General features: G+C 45.1%; 1 protein-coding gene across 1 annotated transcript in view; it reads left to right on the forward strand.

Moving 5' to 3' along the window:
• The first annotated feature begins 3,642 nt into the window (after positions 1-3,642).
• LOC126481874 (outer dense fiber protein 3-like protein 1) overlaps positions 3,643-15,788 on the forward strand; it is a 76,706-nt gene continuing 64,560 nt past the window's right edge. Inside the window, exons 1-3 of the mRNA XM_050105833.1 lie at positions 3,643-3,668; positions 6,971-7,188; positions 14,237-14,479. Coding sequence (XP_049961790.1) covers positions 3,643-3,668; positions 6,971-7,188; positions 14,237-14,479 — 487 coding nt within the window. The remainder of the gene's footprint in view (positions 3,669-6,970; positions 7,189-14,236; positions 14,480-15,788) is intronic.

A 15,788-nucleotide genomic window follows, 5' to 3' on the forward strand; every position in this document is an offset into this window, starting at 1 on the left:
TCGCAAATGTGTTCCGTGCACTCCGCCGGCCGGTGTGGCCGTGCGGTTCTACGCGCTTAAGTCTGGAACCGCGTGACCGCTACGGTCGCAGGTTCGAATCCTGCCTCCGGCATGGATGTGTGTGATGTCCTTAGGTTAGTTAGGTTTAAGTAGTTCTAAGTTCTAGGGGACTGATGACCACAGATGTTAAGTCCCATAGTGCTCAGAGCCATGTGAACCATTTTTTGTTCCGTGCAAAATACCAGTTCCAGATCATTTTTGGAAGTCTGAGCTATTTTTTATCACGGTCAACTACTCCACGACGCGTTGCTCATCATGGGTTATAAATGACATACTGCTGGCAGAAGGCCAGCTTCGGCAACAGTAAATCAGAGTGAAAAACTGTCTTTCTCATATAATACTAGCTCTTTAGGTGTTAAATAATTGCTTATAATAATTTTGTTGAACCAGTTGCTAGTGGTGGAGGGTGACGTTAACAATACCAATAACTCATTTTGGCAAACGTAACAAAAATCAGTAAACAAACGTCGGCCGTGTACCCTGAGACGACAACAAGTGGATATAAAAGCCTCAACAACTTTTTGCAACATTGTTTTCTTGGATGTGGAGAGAAATGAACAGGCGCTGAACAGTCAAGTGGGCGGCCAAGGGGCTCATAACCCCCCCCCCCCTCCAAAAGAAAAGTTAGTACAAGCAATCAGCACCGGCCGGTGTGGCCGTGCGGTTAAAGGCGCTTCAGTCTGGAACCGCGTGACCGCTACGGTCGCAGGTTCGAATCCTGCCTCGGGCATGGATGTGTGTAATGTTCTTAGGTTAGTTAGTTCTAAGTTCTAAGTTCTAGGCGACTGATGACCTCAGAAGTTAAGTCGCATAGTGCTCAGAGCCATTTGAACCGTTTTGAACAAGCAATTATGTTTTACCTGTATCAATTTCTATATTTGACAGTTAACGTTCGGAGAATAAAATAGCATGAAAACTAAGAGTCTACAAAATGGCGAGGAGTTCTACAACTTACAAGCTAGCTTCAAAACAGGACGGTTTTCTGTCGGTTGCATGAGGGCGTGCCCATGTGGACGGGCTTGTGGCCTGAACGGTAATATTCCAACCAGTTCATGGAACACAACGAGTGATTAGTATATTGCATTGTCTTGCAAAGTATAGCAAATATAACTCGAGCACAGAACTGTGGTAACAAGAGACCATTTACACCTCGTAGCATTCACAGCTTACACAAACATGTGAAGTATATAATTTATTAAGGAATAATGATAAGAAGAAATTATCGTATGGCACAATGGTTGGATGAAAGTCTCTCTATTGGACACCACTTAGGCGACTTGCGTGTCCCGGAAGTTATCCAACAAGGGAAAGGGGACAAACAGTTTAACGTGGATTCCGAAACATGTGTCGTTCCTGATGACTCCTCACTTGGTTGACGGATGAAGGCTAGATTAAAACGAAGACAATATTTCCGTGGTCTGACCGGAATTCGATCGTGCGACCTCTAAGTTTCCAGACGTCCTGGCGCACAATCACGCCTACGATATGTAGTAACAGTCGATAGTTTGCTTCGGCTATTCCACTCACATTCTTCCTAAATGTTCAGTAACTGGCAGGAGGGGGACGACAGCGCCCATCCCCGAGACTACGTCCAATATCCAGCACTGCCGACTTGTTGATGTTCAGAAGACTAACCCATAGCCTGTTCGTACAAATCGATCCAGTTTAGTATGCTTCATCGCAGGATCCAACCAGCAGTAGAGGTCGTCGGCGAACGCCATACAGTGCAAGCTGATGTCTCACAGGGTGATACCAGACAGTCTGTGTTGAAACCCCCGAGGAGTGATTCGAGTGCGATTGCGTAAAGGTAGGTAAAAAGGAGTTAACCTTGTTCGAGAGACCTCGTAATGGGTATTTGGCCCACCGTCCATCAGTTACGTGGGCGTCAGAGCTGGCAGCTACCAGAAGGCGCCACAAAGTGTCGATGACTCCTGGGGGAAAATCCATATGATTCGTCACGTGTAGAAGATAGTTACAGTGCACTCTATCGAAGGTCCGATACAAATCGATGGAGACATTCACCGCTGTCAGGCGGCACGCCGAGATCGCTGTTAAGTACCTGCAGTCGCCGGTGGCCTTTTGTATGCTGGCATTTTCCCACTGTGACGTATATTCTGGGGCAAGGATCATCGGCAATGTCTTCTTAATGCGGCCTGCCAAAAGCCTGGCGAAAATCTTGTAGTTGGCGTTCAACATTGTAAATGGCCAGTAGTCACTGACTGATTGCCCTACCGCTGGCTTGGGTGCTAGTATGAGAAATCCTTCGAATAACGTAGGCGGTACAGTGCAGTTTGGGGACGTGAGTTCACGGAACACGGTAACCCAGCGAGGCACCGTGATGCCACGGAAGGTCCTCTAAAAGTCGATTGATAATCCATCGGGTCCAGGAGACTTATTGACAGCCCTTACGTCCAAGGCTTATCCCAACTCCTGAAGCCGAGACTTCCTCTATTAATGCCGTCACTGTTGCCATGTCGATAGTGTGTATCACCTGCTTCCTCTGTAGGCTCGTTATTTACTGTTCTTTTCCTTTCATTATGGTTGCTTGGGTCGTACAAGAGCAACCGTATCGCGTCAAAGGGCGCGTGATCAACTGTCGGCAGTGTCGGAACATGTTCGCCACAATGTGGTGCCTGGCTGGCACTTCTGCGGCTGTTCAGACTACGGCGCCTTCTAATTGGCGCTTCGTCAATGATAGCATGTGGGCTTTCCTTTGGTGTCGTTCTCGTTGTTTGTCTGGCAATGAGGAAGGGCGTCGAGGTCCCTGAGAGCCGCGTAGTAAGAGTCCAGGGTCTGCTAGTGTCACGCAGCTGCGTCTTTACCAAACTGGATAAGTATCTTGCGCATTGCCGGTTTGGTGCAGAAGAGCCACCACGCCAAAGTCAAGAGATATCGGGTGTGAAATTATTCACAATTGGCCCACGGCATGGCGACTTGCCAACGGCAATCCGGGTCTTGGAAGTGCGTTATATCCATCTTTCAAACGCCGTTAGTATGCCAGACTTGTTAAGAATGGAGATGCATCGTGGAGGTACAGGCACTGTGATCAGAGAAGGCCAGAGGCCATGGCTCTGTGGAAACTCCCTAAGACATTGTTACACACATACGATCCAGTCGGCTCGCTGAACAACTGATAAGATGCGTGTGTCCAGAGCTTTCGCTGTGTATCTTATCCCATGTGTGCAAAAGTGAAGATCATGAATCACTATACTCGCTTCTGGACAAGGCGTGTAGTGCAGAATTTGGTTCTTGATATGGAGGATGCAATTAAAATCACCAGTGAAGACACTGTGTTGAAACCGTCCTAGCACAAGGGAGATGATGTCAGCGGATAGAACCTAACCCAGTTGCAATGTTTGGTGGTGCCCAATGGCGCGTAAGGATTAATGAATCGGGTGTCGAGTGTCGTGACCGCTACTTCTCGAGCGGAGGGGAGATATATGATGTCGATGGATTCGATGTCGCTATGCACTAAAATCGGCACGTCGTTGTCTGTGGGACCACCAGGCATCACAACACTGCAAAGTCGACTTCTGTGGCGTTGTTTCTCTCGGGAACTGGATCTTGGCAGGGGAGCTAACCATGTTGACATTCATCGATGCCAAACGGTAAGCGTGCAGTACAATGGTTGGGCAGAGTTATACACGATGATGGTGGAAAGAAGCGGACGTAGTGAGTGACGTCACACGCCGCCAACTGCAGCCCTCCCTGTGATTTCCGACTGGATGTTCTGGCGGCACTCAGCAGGACCCGAATCGAGGTACTGCTCGGTCTCGGTGTCCTCAAAAAAATGGTTCAAATGGCTCTGAGCACTATGGGACTTAACATCTATGGTCATCAGTCCCCTAGAACTTAGAACTACTTAAACCTAACTAACCTATGGACATCACACAACACCCAGTCATCACGAGGCAGAGAAAATCCCTGACCCCGCCGGGAATCGAACCCGGGAACCCGGGCGCGGGAAGCGAGAACGCTACCGCACGACCACGAGCTGCGGACCCGGTGTCCTCAGCCCACGCTGTGGGGGCGGAAGTCTGTTGTAGTGGTTGATAGGAAGGGACTGAGTTCCTTCACAGCCTGCACTGAAACCTTCGTGTTGATCATTGTTCGCTGCAGAGGACTGGCAGATGGACGGCGCCTGCCCTGCCGTCCGTTCTGCGGGAGTGGAGTCAGTGGCAATGGTGTCAGTCTCTTGGTCGGCGTCCTGCATGATCAATTTTTCTTCCTTCGGCGACTGGGAGCTGCCCTGTTCCGACATGGTTCTGCAGCGTCGCTTTTGACATTTCATTGAACATTTTTTGGTGCGTGGCCTGCCGTGTTGGACGACAGCATTGATTCACGCCTTTGTGGCATAAAGGCTTCTGTCTGTACAATAAGTGTATCGATAGCCATCCTGCTGTCGGTGGTGCCTGCTGTGTTCAGTGGTATCGATTACTTTGTGCGGAGGTCTGCTACTGGCCAGGCTGACTGACCAACCAGGCGTTAGTCTCCGGAGGGTTGTTCCGGTACTGCAACGTCGGTCTGTTGTGTTTGAACAGACGCAGATGTCTTGAGTGCCACCGGATAAGTTACTGGGAGGATTGTCAAATTGGTGGAGATGCCACGTCCTGCGGTGGAGGTTGTGTGATCTAACGCTGAAGGCACTCAGAACGTAGGTGACCTTCCTTGCCGTATCTGGAACACGTTTTAGGCTGACCATAATAAATTACTATGGTCCAGCAGGCTCTTATGTGGAAGTTTGATGGTACGTGTCGTCAGAGTTCAGTGCACACCTGGAGTATTCCGTTGAGGATTAGATACGTTTTAAATTTGGTCCACTTTTCTGCCACGTGTTCTTGTACGGTGCCAACATTTCCGTCAAAGTGGCGGAATCGGAGTCCTTGTTTCGTCTCTCGAAGAACGTTGTCGAATGTAGCGTCGTTAATAAGTCCATATTACTTGCGATCGAAAAGTGGATGCCGACGATGTCGTCAGTCTGGATCTTGGTCTCCTCCTTTAAAAAGCGCTCGACATCGAGTGCTTTTGGTCTAGTAAAGTCGTTTCTAAATGAGAATTGCAGATCTTGTCAAGCTACGGCGTCACATTTGTGTCGGCCGGAGGAAGTAAATAAGGCGATCGTGCTAGCGCTGCAGGTGGAGAAACATTAGCACGTTCGCTCTTCTCGGCTGCTAAAGCTGGACTGATTTGATCTGTCAGCAGTCCCCTGGCTGGTAATGATGGGTTAGCTATTTCATCTATCCATATAACGCTACATTCATACAGGGTGTTTCAAAAATGACCGGTATATTTGAAACGGCAATAAAAACTAAACGAGCAGCGATAGAAATACACCGTTTGTTGCAATATGCTTGGGACAACAGTACATTTTCAGGCGGACAAACTTTCGAAATTACAGTAGTTACAATTTTCAACAACAGATGGCGCTGCAAGTGATGTGAAAGACATAGAAGACAACGCAGTCTGTGGGTGCGCCATTCTGTACGTCGTCTTTCTGCTGTAAGCATGTGCTGATCACAACGTGCAAGTGTGCTGTAGACAACATGGTTTATTCCTTAGAACAGAGGATTTTTCTGGTGTTGGAATTCCACCGCCTAGAACACAGTGTTGTTGCAACAAGACGAAGTTTTCAACGGAGGTTCAATGTAACCAAAGGACCGAAAAGCGATACAATAAAGGATCTGTTTGAAAAATTTCAACGGACTGGGAACGTGACGGATGAACGTGCTGGAAAGGTAGGGCGACCGCGTACGGCAACCACAGAGGGCAACGCGCAGCTAGTGCATCATGTGATCCAACAGCGGCCTCGGGTTTCCGTTCGCCGTGTTGCAGCTGCGGTCCAAATGACGCCAACGTCCACGTATCGTCTCATGCGCCAGAGTTTACACCTCTATCCATACAAAATTCAAACGCGGCAACCCCTCAGCGCCGCTACCATTGCTGCACGAGAGACATTCGCTAACGATATAGTGCACAGGATTGATGACGGCGATATGCATGTGGGCAGCATTTGGTTTACTGACGAAGCTTATTTTTACCTGGACGGCTTCGTCAATAAACAGAACTGGCGCATATGGGGAACCGAAAAGCCCCATGTTGCAGTCCCATCGTCCCTGCATCCTCAAAAAGTACTGGTCTGGGCCGCCATTTCTTCCAAAGGAATCATTGGCCCATTTTTCAGATCCGAAACGATTACTGCATCACGCTATCTGGACATTCTTCGTGAATTTGTGGCGGTACAAATTGCCTTAGACGACACTGCGAACACCTTATGCAAGATGGTGCCCGGCCACATCGCACGGCCGACGTCTTTAATTTCCTGAATGAATATTTCGATGATCGTGTGATTGCTTTGGGCTATCCGAAACATACAGGAGGCGGCGTGGATTGGCCTCCCTATTCGCCAGACATGAACCCCTGTGACTTCTTTCTGTGGGGACACTTGAAAGACCAGGTGTACCGCCAGAATCCAGAAACAATTGAACAGCTGAAGCAGTACATCTCATCTGCATGTGAAGCCATTCCGCCAGACACGTTGTCAAAGGTTTCGGGCAATTTCATTCAGAGACTACGCCATATTATTGCTACGCATGGTGGATATGTGGAAAATATCGTACTATAGAGTTTCCCAGACCGCAGCGCCATCTGTTGTTGAAAATTGTAACTACTGTAATTTCGAAAGTTTGTCTGCCTGAAAATGTACTGTTGTCCCAAGCATATTGCAACAAATGGTGTATTTCTATCGCTGCTCGTTTAGTTTTTATTGCCGTTTCAAATATACCGGTCATTTTTGAAACACCCTGTATCAGCAGTGTAATGCAAATACCTACCTATCTTATGATAATTGCACCTACTATTTATATTTACCTATGTATATCTATTAGTCTGCATCGCCGCATGTTGTCTCAAGGGTGAAACGTGACATTTCCGATGAGGAGATCAGGCAACTTATTGAGCAGTTGGACGCTGACGAGAAGAGGCGGTTTCAAGAAGGGACACAGGATAGTGAAGAAGACATAGTCGGCTCAGATGTTGAGGATGAAGAAGAAGTCGTGGAAGTAAATGAGCGTGACAGCAGTTCAGAGGTCTCTGAAGAAGAAGCAGGTAAAATGGAAATTGATGATACTGGTGAGGATTTCTTTTTGTACATCGGACAAGACAAGGAAACTATTTGGTGCATCAAACCCCCAGTGAAAGCTGCTTCAAGAGTACCAGCGAAGAATATCATTAGCATTTTTCCCAGCCCAAAGCGGATTTGCAGTGATACTCCAAAACCCATTGATGCATTTATCAAATTTATAGGCCGTGACATTATTGGTACAATTGTAGACTGTACCAACGCTTTTATTGCTAACAAAAGGGACGAATTAAAATACTCCGGAGATCGGTACTGTAAGGACACTACACGGGATGGGATTATGGGTATTTTGGGTCTTTTATTCCTAGTTGGAGTGAAGCATGGGAATCGTGCGAACTGCACAGAGCAATGGAAAGATGATGGAACAGGTATGATGATCACAAGGGCGACATGCAGTTACAAGCGCTTCCTATTCTTGCTTCGATCAATGAGGTTTGATCATGTCTACAAGAGTGGAGAGAGAAAAGACTGACAGGCTCGCAGCCGTCCGCAATATTTATAACAGGTTTTTGGCCAGCTGTAGGAATAATTAGTCATGGTGAATTCACAATAATTGATGAGATGCTGTTCGCGTTTAGAGGTAGATGTGGTTTTGTCCAGTATATGCCTAGCAAACCAGCGAAGTATGGACTGAAATATTGTGCAATATGTGACAGTAAAACATGTTATACATCAAATTTCGAGGTGTACTGTGGAAAGCAAAGGCCAGGTTCTAGGGATGTATCAAATAAACCCTACGATGTAGTTCATAGACTTTCTCAAGATATTCAACGTTCCAACAGGAACATTACAATGGACAGCTACTACACTAGTGTGCCCTCAGCTGATATCCTTCTTGACAAAGGATTGACTGTCATTGGTGCCCTCAAAGCCAACAAAAGACAAATCCCTCCCGAATTTATCTCAAAATCACGGGAAATCGGTTCAAGTCTTTATGGATTTCAGTACGACAAAACACTTGTTTCAATCCAGAACAAGCGAAGGGAGTGAGTACTCCTTCTACCGACTATGCATGACCGCAAAAAGTTACCGATGAAATGACGGGTAAACCAGTGGTCAACACTGATTGTAATTTCACCAAGGGAAGTGGCGATACAGTCGATAAAATGTGCGTTGCTTACTCAACTGCACGGCAAACAAAGAGATGGCCTCTAAGGACATTTTTCAGTTTTTTGGACCTGGCTGGCATAAATTCACAAGTGGTGTTTCTCTAAAATAACCCCAATCCACGATACGCCGTCGCGACTTTCTCAGTGAATTAGCGCTCGAATTTTTAGAGGAGCATTTGAAAAGAAGGACTCAGATGTACACACTTCGAAAATATATCCGACTGTTTCTTGTAAAATACCGCGAGCTACCCCAGCCAAAGCCGCGCGTGATTAGCCGAGCGGTCTAGGCGCTGCAGTCATGGACTGTGAGGCTGGTCCCGGCGGAGGTTCGAGTCCTCCCTCAGGCATGGGTGTGTGTGTTTGTCCTTAGGATAATTTAGGTTAAGTAGTGTGTAAGCTTAGGGACTGATGACCTTAGCAGTTAAGTTCCATAAGATTTCCCACACATTTGAACATTTTTGAACCCCAACCAATTGCAGCCCCAGACGCTGCAAAAAGAAATGGGCCATATCATCTATGTGGAGGAAAAAAGTGCAATCGTACAACTATCACATGTAATGATTCTAAACAGTTGCTTTGTAAGAAACACTCACGACATATTGCAACGCGGAAAGATTGTAATAGGTTTGAAAATCCTGCATTATAATGTTTTCTATTTATCTCGATTTTCAAGACAGAACCTTAGGAACCTACAAATTATGTTCAGACCGGTAGTGGTCTATTCAGTTACTGTACTCTTGATCAATGTTGTTTATTCTGATAATGTTCTCAGCGTAAGTAGCTATCTACTATTTTACTTGTCAAATTCTGGTTATATTTTATTATAGGTTTGATTTGTAATCGCGTGAAATTGGCTATATTCAAAAGGTGTACGTTCTTTCTTGCAAAAGGTTACGTTACCACCGACAACGAAATATATTTTTACTTTAGTTACTTGCGTTTGATTTTTATAATTTATTGAGGAACGATTTCCAATTTACATTGAAAAACTACATTATATTGAAAGGCTGTAATATGCTCAAGAATCAACTGTATAATTCAGTTCGATATCGCGATCTGTTTCTAATGATTTTACCTACCTTACATCGAAAACAGGGCTGCTACATGAGCGAAAAAGCCGATTTTCTGGAGGGAGCAGTCAGTGCCGCACGCCCCCGCTCTTGTGAGTTTCATGGACGCTACCATCGGAAGGTTAAGAAGTCTTCGGGCCACTCACATACCTGGGAACCTAATCTACATACTTGTACCTCGTCATGAGTCGCCTGTGTGACACCTTGTCAAACGCTTTACGGATATAAGGAGTGTGGAATTTGCCCTCTCTCTCCATCCATGGTTTTTTAGAATATAATGTGAGAAAAAGACGAGTTGAGTTTCGCACGAGCGATGCTGCCTATATCCGTGCTGATTCGCAGACAGAAGCTTTTCTCTCTCTATCCCAAGAACCAATATTCAGTGAAGACTCTAGGAATGTATTAGAACCCTCCTTAAGGATCGTTCTCTTACGGAAAGCGAAGACGAGATCAGAGTAATTAAACCGCGCACGTAGAAAGGTAAGCAGTTATTCTTCGCACGCTCCAGACATGTAGGAACGACAAGAAATTCTAATATGCGATATATGGGAACAGTTCTGTACCATGTGCTTATCATTGGTGTGCAGAATATGGATGTCAATGTAGATGTAGATGTCTCCGTAAACTACATTTACCCATGCCTTTCAATAAATGTTAGCATAATATTGTGTGTACGTGAAGCAGAAACTGGAAGTGTAAGGAGGATTCCCTCACAGATGTTCATACAAATAAACATATGTGGTTTACCTAATATCAAATGACCCATAAAATTTCGGTAGTGTCAGAAATGTAAGTCGTGTATAACTAAAATTAGCTGAAATAGTATGCATCCAGACCCCCCCCCCCCCCGATTCTTTGCAGAATCGAACTGCCATGTACAAAACAGCTTCAGACGTCTGATTACCTTACAAAGGGATTGATGTGTAAAACATTTGACGTTAAGCACGTAAGCGAGGAAAAGTTTTGAAATGGTTTGCAGTTGTGCTTAAAGTCTGTTGGAAGTCGCTAAGTGCTCTCATTATTAAACACTGGAAGAATATCATCTATGTCATTTTCCCTCCATTATAAGCAAAAACAAGGTTTTTACACATATAAATGTTTATGACATCAAGCTCCTGCCGGCCGGAGTGGCCGAGTGGTTCTAGGCGCTACAGTCTGGAACCGCGCGACCGCTACGGTCGCAGGTTCGAATCCTGCCTCGGGCATGGATGTGTGTGATGTCCTTAGGTTAATTAGGTTTAAGTAGTTCTAAGTTCTAGGGGACTGATGACCATAGATGCTAGGGTGGTCAGAAATAGTCAATAAAGCTTGTAAGGGTGTTGCAGGGTAGGCTGTGCTGAGAAATAATTATCGAGAAAAAAATTCGATACGTTGCACCGTTTCCGAGTTAATTAGTATTGAAGTAGGCCTATCAGGCAGTTGCGCACACTAATACAAATGGACCATCACATACAATTTGCGTCAGTTGTTCTTAGAGTAGATGATAGCGCACGAAAGTACTCATACTTTGTCTCGGATTCGATCCTTACTGCGGTCCGATGTCCAATTTTTGTGTCGCTCTGTTGTTCTGTTTTACAAATCAAAACGAAGAAACGACACAGAACTACACCGTCCTTGGTGGGTAGTTTGAATTTGCGGTTCACTAGCCTGATTGGCTCACTTAAATAGTGATTAACTCGGAAACAGTACAACGTATCGATTTTTTTTCTTAACCATTCTTTCTTAGCGCAGCCTACCAAGCAACACCCTCACAAGCCTTTCACACTGTTTCCAACCATCCCGTATGTGTCGTACAGTGACATAATTTTGCAAGTACATTCAGTGATACAAGTAGATACTGCCTGCAATCTGTGTTTCGAAAAGAGTTAGTAGTATAGAAGTTATAAATTAAAACGTCATGCTTGATGTTCAAGTTTTACTGATCGCCATTTTTAGCTGAAGCTAGCTTTTCACACATCTAAATGCCTACCGCGTCATTCTCCTGAACTATGTGTCGTAGAATGATATACTTTTTCAGGCACATTCAGTGGTATACGTGGATACTGTCTGCAACTACATTGCTAATGGAGTCGGTAGCAAAGACGTAATAAGTTAAATCGTCATTGTTGATACTGAAGTTTTACTGCTTGAACAGCGAAAATGTAGTAAGGATAATATTTTTTTCCTGTCACCATTTTGCCAGGGATTTCAGCAAGATAAGATTTCTTAAAGATTTGAAATTATATGCAAAATGTTTTTGGAAGTTGCTAAGTGCTGTCATTCTAAAATACTGGATGAATAAAGTCCGGATATTTGTACGCCGTCAGTTACACTGCCTGAAGACAAACACAGAGCTCTAACTGTAATGCTTGTCTTTCTGTGTTATACTTTTAATATTAGATTATACATCTTTATGAGTGGATTTTAAATTTTTAAATTCGGTCGGTAATTACGTAGAATATTGAAAATCAAAGTTTTGTTGTCCCTGTAAGCCGTTTAGACGGCCGCGCGGAGTGGCCGCGTGGTTACAGGCACCATGTCACGGATTGCACGGCCCCTCCCGCCGGAGGTTCGAGTCCTCCCTCGGGCATGGGTGTGTCTGTTGTTCTTAGTATAAGTTAGATTGAATAGTGTGTAAGTCTAGGGACCGATGATCTCAGCACTTTGGTCTCTTAGGAATTCACACATTTTTGAGCTGTTAGATAGTCAACCTTCAACTGGCGCTGGGTACAGGGTTGTGGGTTCCAGAATAGTAACTTAACAATAGAGCGTGATCGGGTTAAACATATAATAAGTTGAGAAGAGATTAAGATATTTATTGGCGGTATGTTTCTACATGTATGGTAACTCAAAACGTTTTTTAATTTATTTTATTTATTTATTTATTTACAGTCCTAATACACCTCTATATGCCCACAACCAGCGCGGCCTGACAGACATCTAATCTGTATTCTACTTTTCTCCAAGTGTTCTCTAGCATTACAGGCATAACATTTGCGATAGCTGCACGAATGCGATGGCGCAAATCTGGAAGATCACGAACTAGTGTCCGACACACTTGATGCTGGATAAACCTCCACAGAAAAAAAAGTCAAGTGGCGTAATGTCTGTGCTTAACGGGGCCAAGCAATCGATGGACTACATCTCCCGGCCCAGCGATCTAGGAACTCGTGATGCAAAAAATGTCTTGCAATGTTCGCAAAATGGCATGGTGTGTCATCTTGTTGAAATATAACGTCAGTATGAAGTTGTGACACAGAATAGAGCTCCGATCTGTCTATATTTTCATCCATTTTTACCAGAATTCTCTCTACGAATGCTTTCCATCGTGGTCTGCTCTCAGGTTTGATTTTGTGACGAAGCTGCAGTTTGTACGCCCGTAGGCGCAACTTTTTATGGAAGACATCGTGTATATGCACACAAGGTAACTGTAACTGCCTACCTGCTTGTCGGATTGACTTAATGACGGCTCCGCTGGAAGGACGTACGAATTAACTCAACGGCACCCCCTGGAACTGCATGCTTGGCGTTGTGACCCGACATCGAAAGCAAACTCCCAGTTTCTCGAAGCGCCTTGCCCCATTTCTTAATAATTACGTAAATGTTAATATCGTCAGTTGGTCCCAGCCCGCACTCGATTCCCGAAGTATTCCTCAAGAAAGCGAAACACTTGTTCGGTCCGATATGGTCGGGCTCCATCTTGAATAAACCATTCAGTACCTGGTCGATCCTCTAACGCTTGCTGTGTGGCGACAAATTGTTCCAAAATTGCAACGTAACGTGCACCAGTGACGGTTTCTCGAATGAAAAAAGGGCCAATAATGCCTCTGCTGCATACTGCAGCCCACATAGTAACTTTAGGAGAATACAGGGGTTTCGCTTCACACCAATATGGCTTTTCGGAACCCCAAAATCGCCAGTTCTGCTTATTCACGTATCCATTCAGGTGGAAGTGTGCTTCATCAGTAAACCAGATGCAGCCAACATCAAATCCTTCACTATCAATCATTGTGAGCATCTGATTAGCAAAGGCAACCCTTTGTTGCACAGCTCGTACGGGTATGGCCTGGTGCGTTTGAATTTTGAATGGAAACATGTGTAGGCTCTTTCTCAGTATTTTCTGCGTGCTGGAACGCTTCAAACCAGTCTCAGATGCAATTCTACGGACGAATGACATTGGATTTCGCTGAATAATTCCAGAAACTGTGGCGATATTTTCAGGCGTAACTGCGGTTTGCTTGCGGCCAACATGACCCACTAAACCATCAGTTACGCTGCCTGTTTGTTGAAATTTTGCGAAGAGCGTACGAATGGTTTTCGCATCGGGTCCTTTTGGAACATTAAATCGTGCTTGAAAACTTCGCCTTGTTGCCGTAGGACTCTCTTCTAACCTGTGGTACTCTAGCACCAGAAAAACGCGTTGTGCAATGGAATACATGGTTTTAATCTCTTCCTTCGGTACGCTAACCTCCTTTCACGTTTCAATAGTGGAACTGATCGCTCTGGGCTTCGGATCACTATGTATACTAGGCATTACGTATGGCGATTACAGCACCATCTGTTAGCAGCTTTTGTAACTATTATTTCAAACTGCTGTATAAACTTCTTACAGCTTTCACAATAAACATTCCGTTTACTGCATTCCTCTATCGATCTTTGTTTTCGAGATATTTAATTTTGAAATCAGGGAGCCCTTTTCTGAATACCCCGTACCTCAGTTACATCTCGAGTTATTAGATTTAAAATTTTTGTATGCTTAACCCAGATATCTGTATAGATTTTACGATGTGAGCCAAAGGCATGGCAGTCTGCTGCAGTCGCTCCGTTAGGGATCATGTACGCAGCCAAGCTGTGTACTCGTGAGCTGAAAACCCTTCCAGCGAGCCTGAACCTCACTGTTGCAGGGCCGGCGCCGAACGCCTACGGGCTGCCGCCGCTGGTGGGCTACGACAACCATGACGTCACCAAACATCGGATGCCGGCATACACCATGCGGAAGGCGCTGAAGAGGGCGGTGTGGCGCCTGGGCCCAGGGCCGAAGTACGCCTTCCAGAGGAACCTCACACGCTACGGGCCCAACGGCACGCCGCAGTACTCCATGGCCAAAAAGATACGCCCACTGCGTGAGTACAGACTGTGTTCACTGTCGAGTAATCTTCACAAGATAGACTTGCTTCTGTACACCAGGAATATGATTTTACGGGATGAGCTTATGAGGCAGCTGCGAGATGCAACGCTCTATCTTTGGCGTGTTGTTTCAAGTACTGTGATTAAATAAGTGTCAAATTAAGAAGCAGAAACGCTTGTTACGCGAAATTTCTGGAGAAATGACGGATGTTGGTAACTTACTGAATACTCCGATGTAGATTACTAGAGTCATCTTTGAGATGCATTCTGTGTACAGGGTGATCAAAAAGTCAGTATAAATTTGAAAACTGAATAAATCACGGAATAATGTAGATAGAGAGGTACAAATTCACACACTTGCTTGGAATGACATGGGGTTTTATTAGAACCAAAAAAATACAAAAGTTCATCTGATCACAATAGCAATAATTAGTATAACAAAGTAAGACAAAGCAAAGATGATGTTCTTTACAGGAAATGCTCAATATGTCTTCCATCATTCCTCAACAATAGCTGTAGTCGAGGAGTAATGTTGTGAACAGCACTGTAAAGCATGTCCGGAGTTATGGTGAGGCATTGGCGTCGGATGTTGTCTTTCAGAATCCCTAGAGATGTCGGTCTACCACGATACTCTTGCGACTTCAGGTAACCCCAAAGCCAACAATCGCACGGAGTGAGGTCTGGGGACCTGAGAGGCCAAGCATGACGAAAGTGGCGGCTGAGCACACGATCATCACCAAACGGACGCGCGCAAGAGGTCTTTCACGCGTCTAGCAATATGGGGTGGAGCGCCATCCTGCATAAACATCGTACGTTCCAGCAGGTGTTTATCAGCCAGGCTGGGGATGATGCGATTCTGTAACATATCGACGTACCTCTCACCCGGTAGCAGTTTTGCTGTCCAGCGCCATCCGACGGACATTTTGTGAACTTTGTTTTTTTCGGTTATAATAAAACCCCATGTCATTCCAAACATGTGTGTCAATTTTAACCTCTCTATCTATATTATTCCGTGGTTTATTAAGTTTTCAAATTTATACTGACTTTTTGATCACTCGGTATATCAGCGCATGTGTGGCGTACTCCTAAGTTGCTGTGCAAGCGTTACCTTAGTGTCGGCTTTAAGTCTGAGTTTTGCTCTGAGGGCCCTCTGTGGTCAAAGCTCGCATTATTTATGCCAGGTCTATCTTCTTCGTTCGGTAAAATCGCAGATATACTTCGTTTGCACAGAACATCATTACCAGGATTCCATGTGACATCCAATGGGAAATGACCATTCTGACTAGTCATGTTCTCCGACAGTTA

Source organism: Schistocerca serialis, chromosome 5 (genome assembly GCF_023864345.2).
Source record: "Schistocerca serialis cubense isolate TAMUIC-IGC-003099 chromosome 5, iqSchSeri2.2, whole genome shotgun sequence".
NCBI classification, from domain to species: Eukaryota; Metazoa; Arthropoda; class Insecta; order Orthoptera; family Acrididae; genus Schistocerca; species Schistocerca serialis.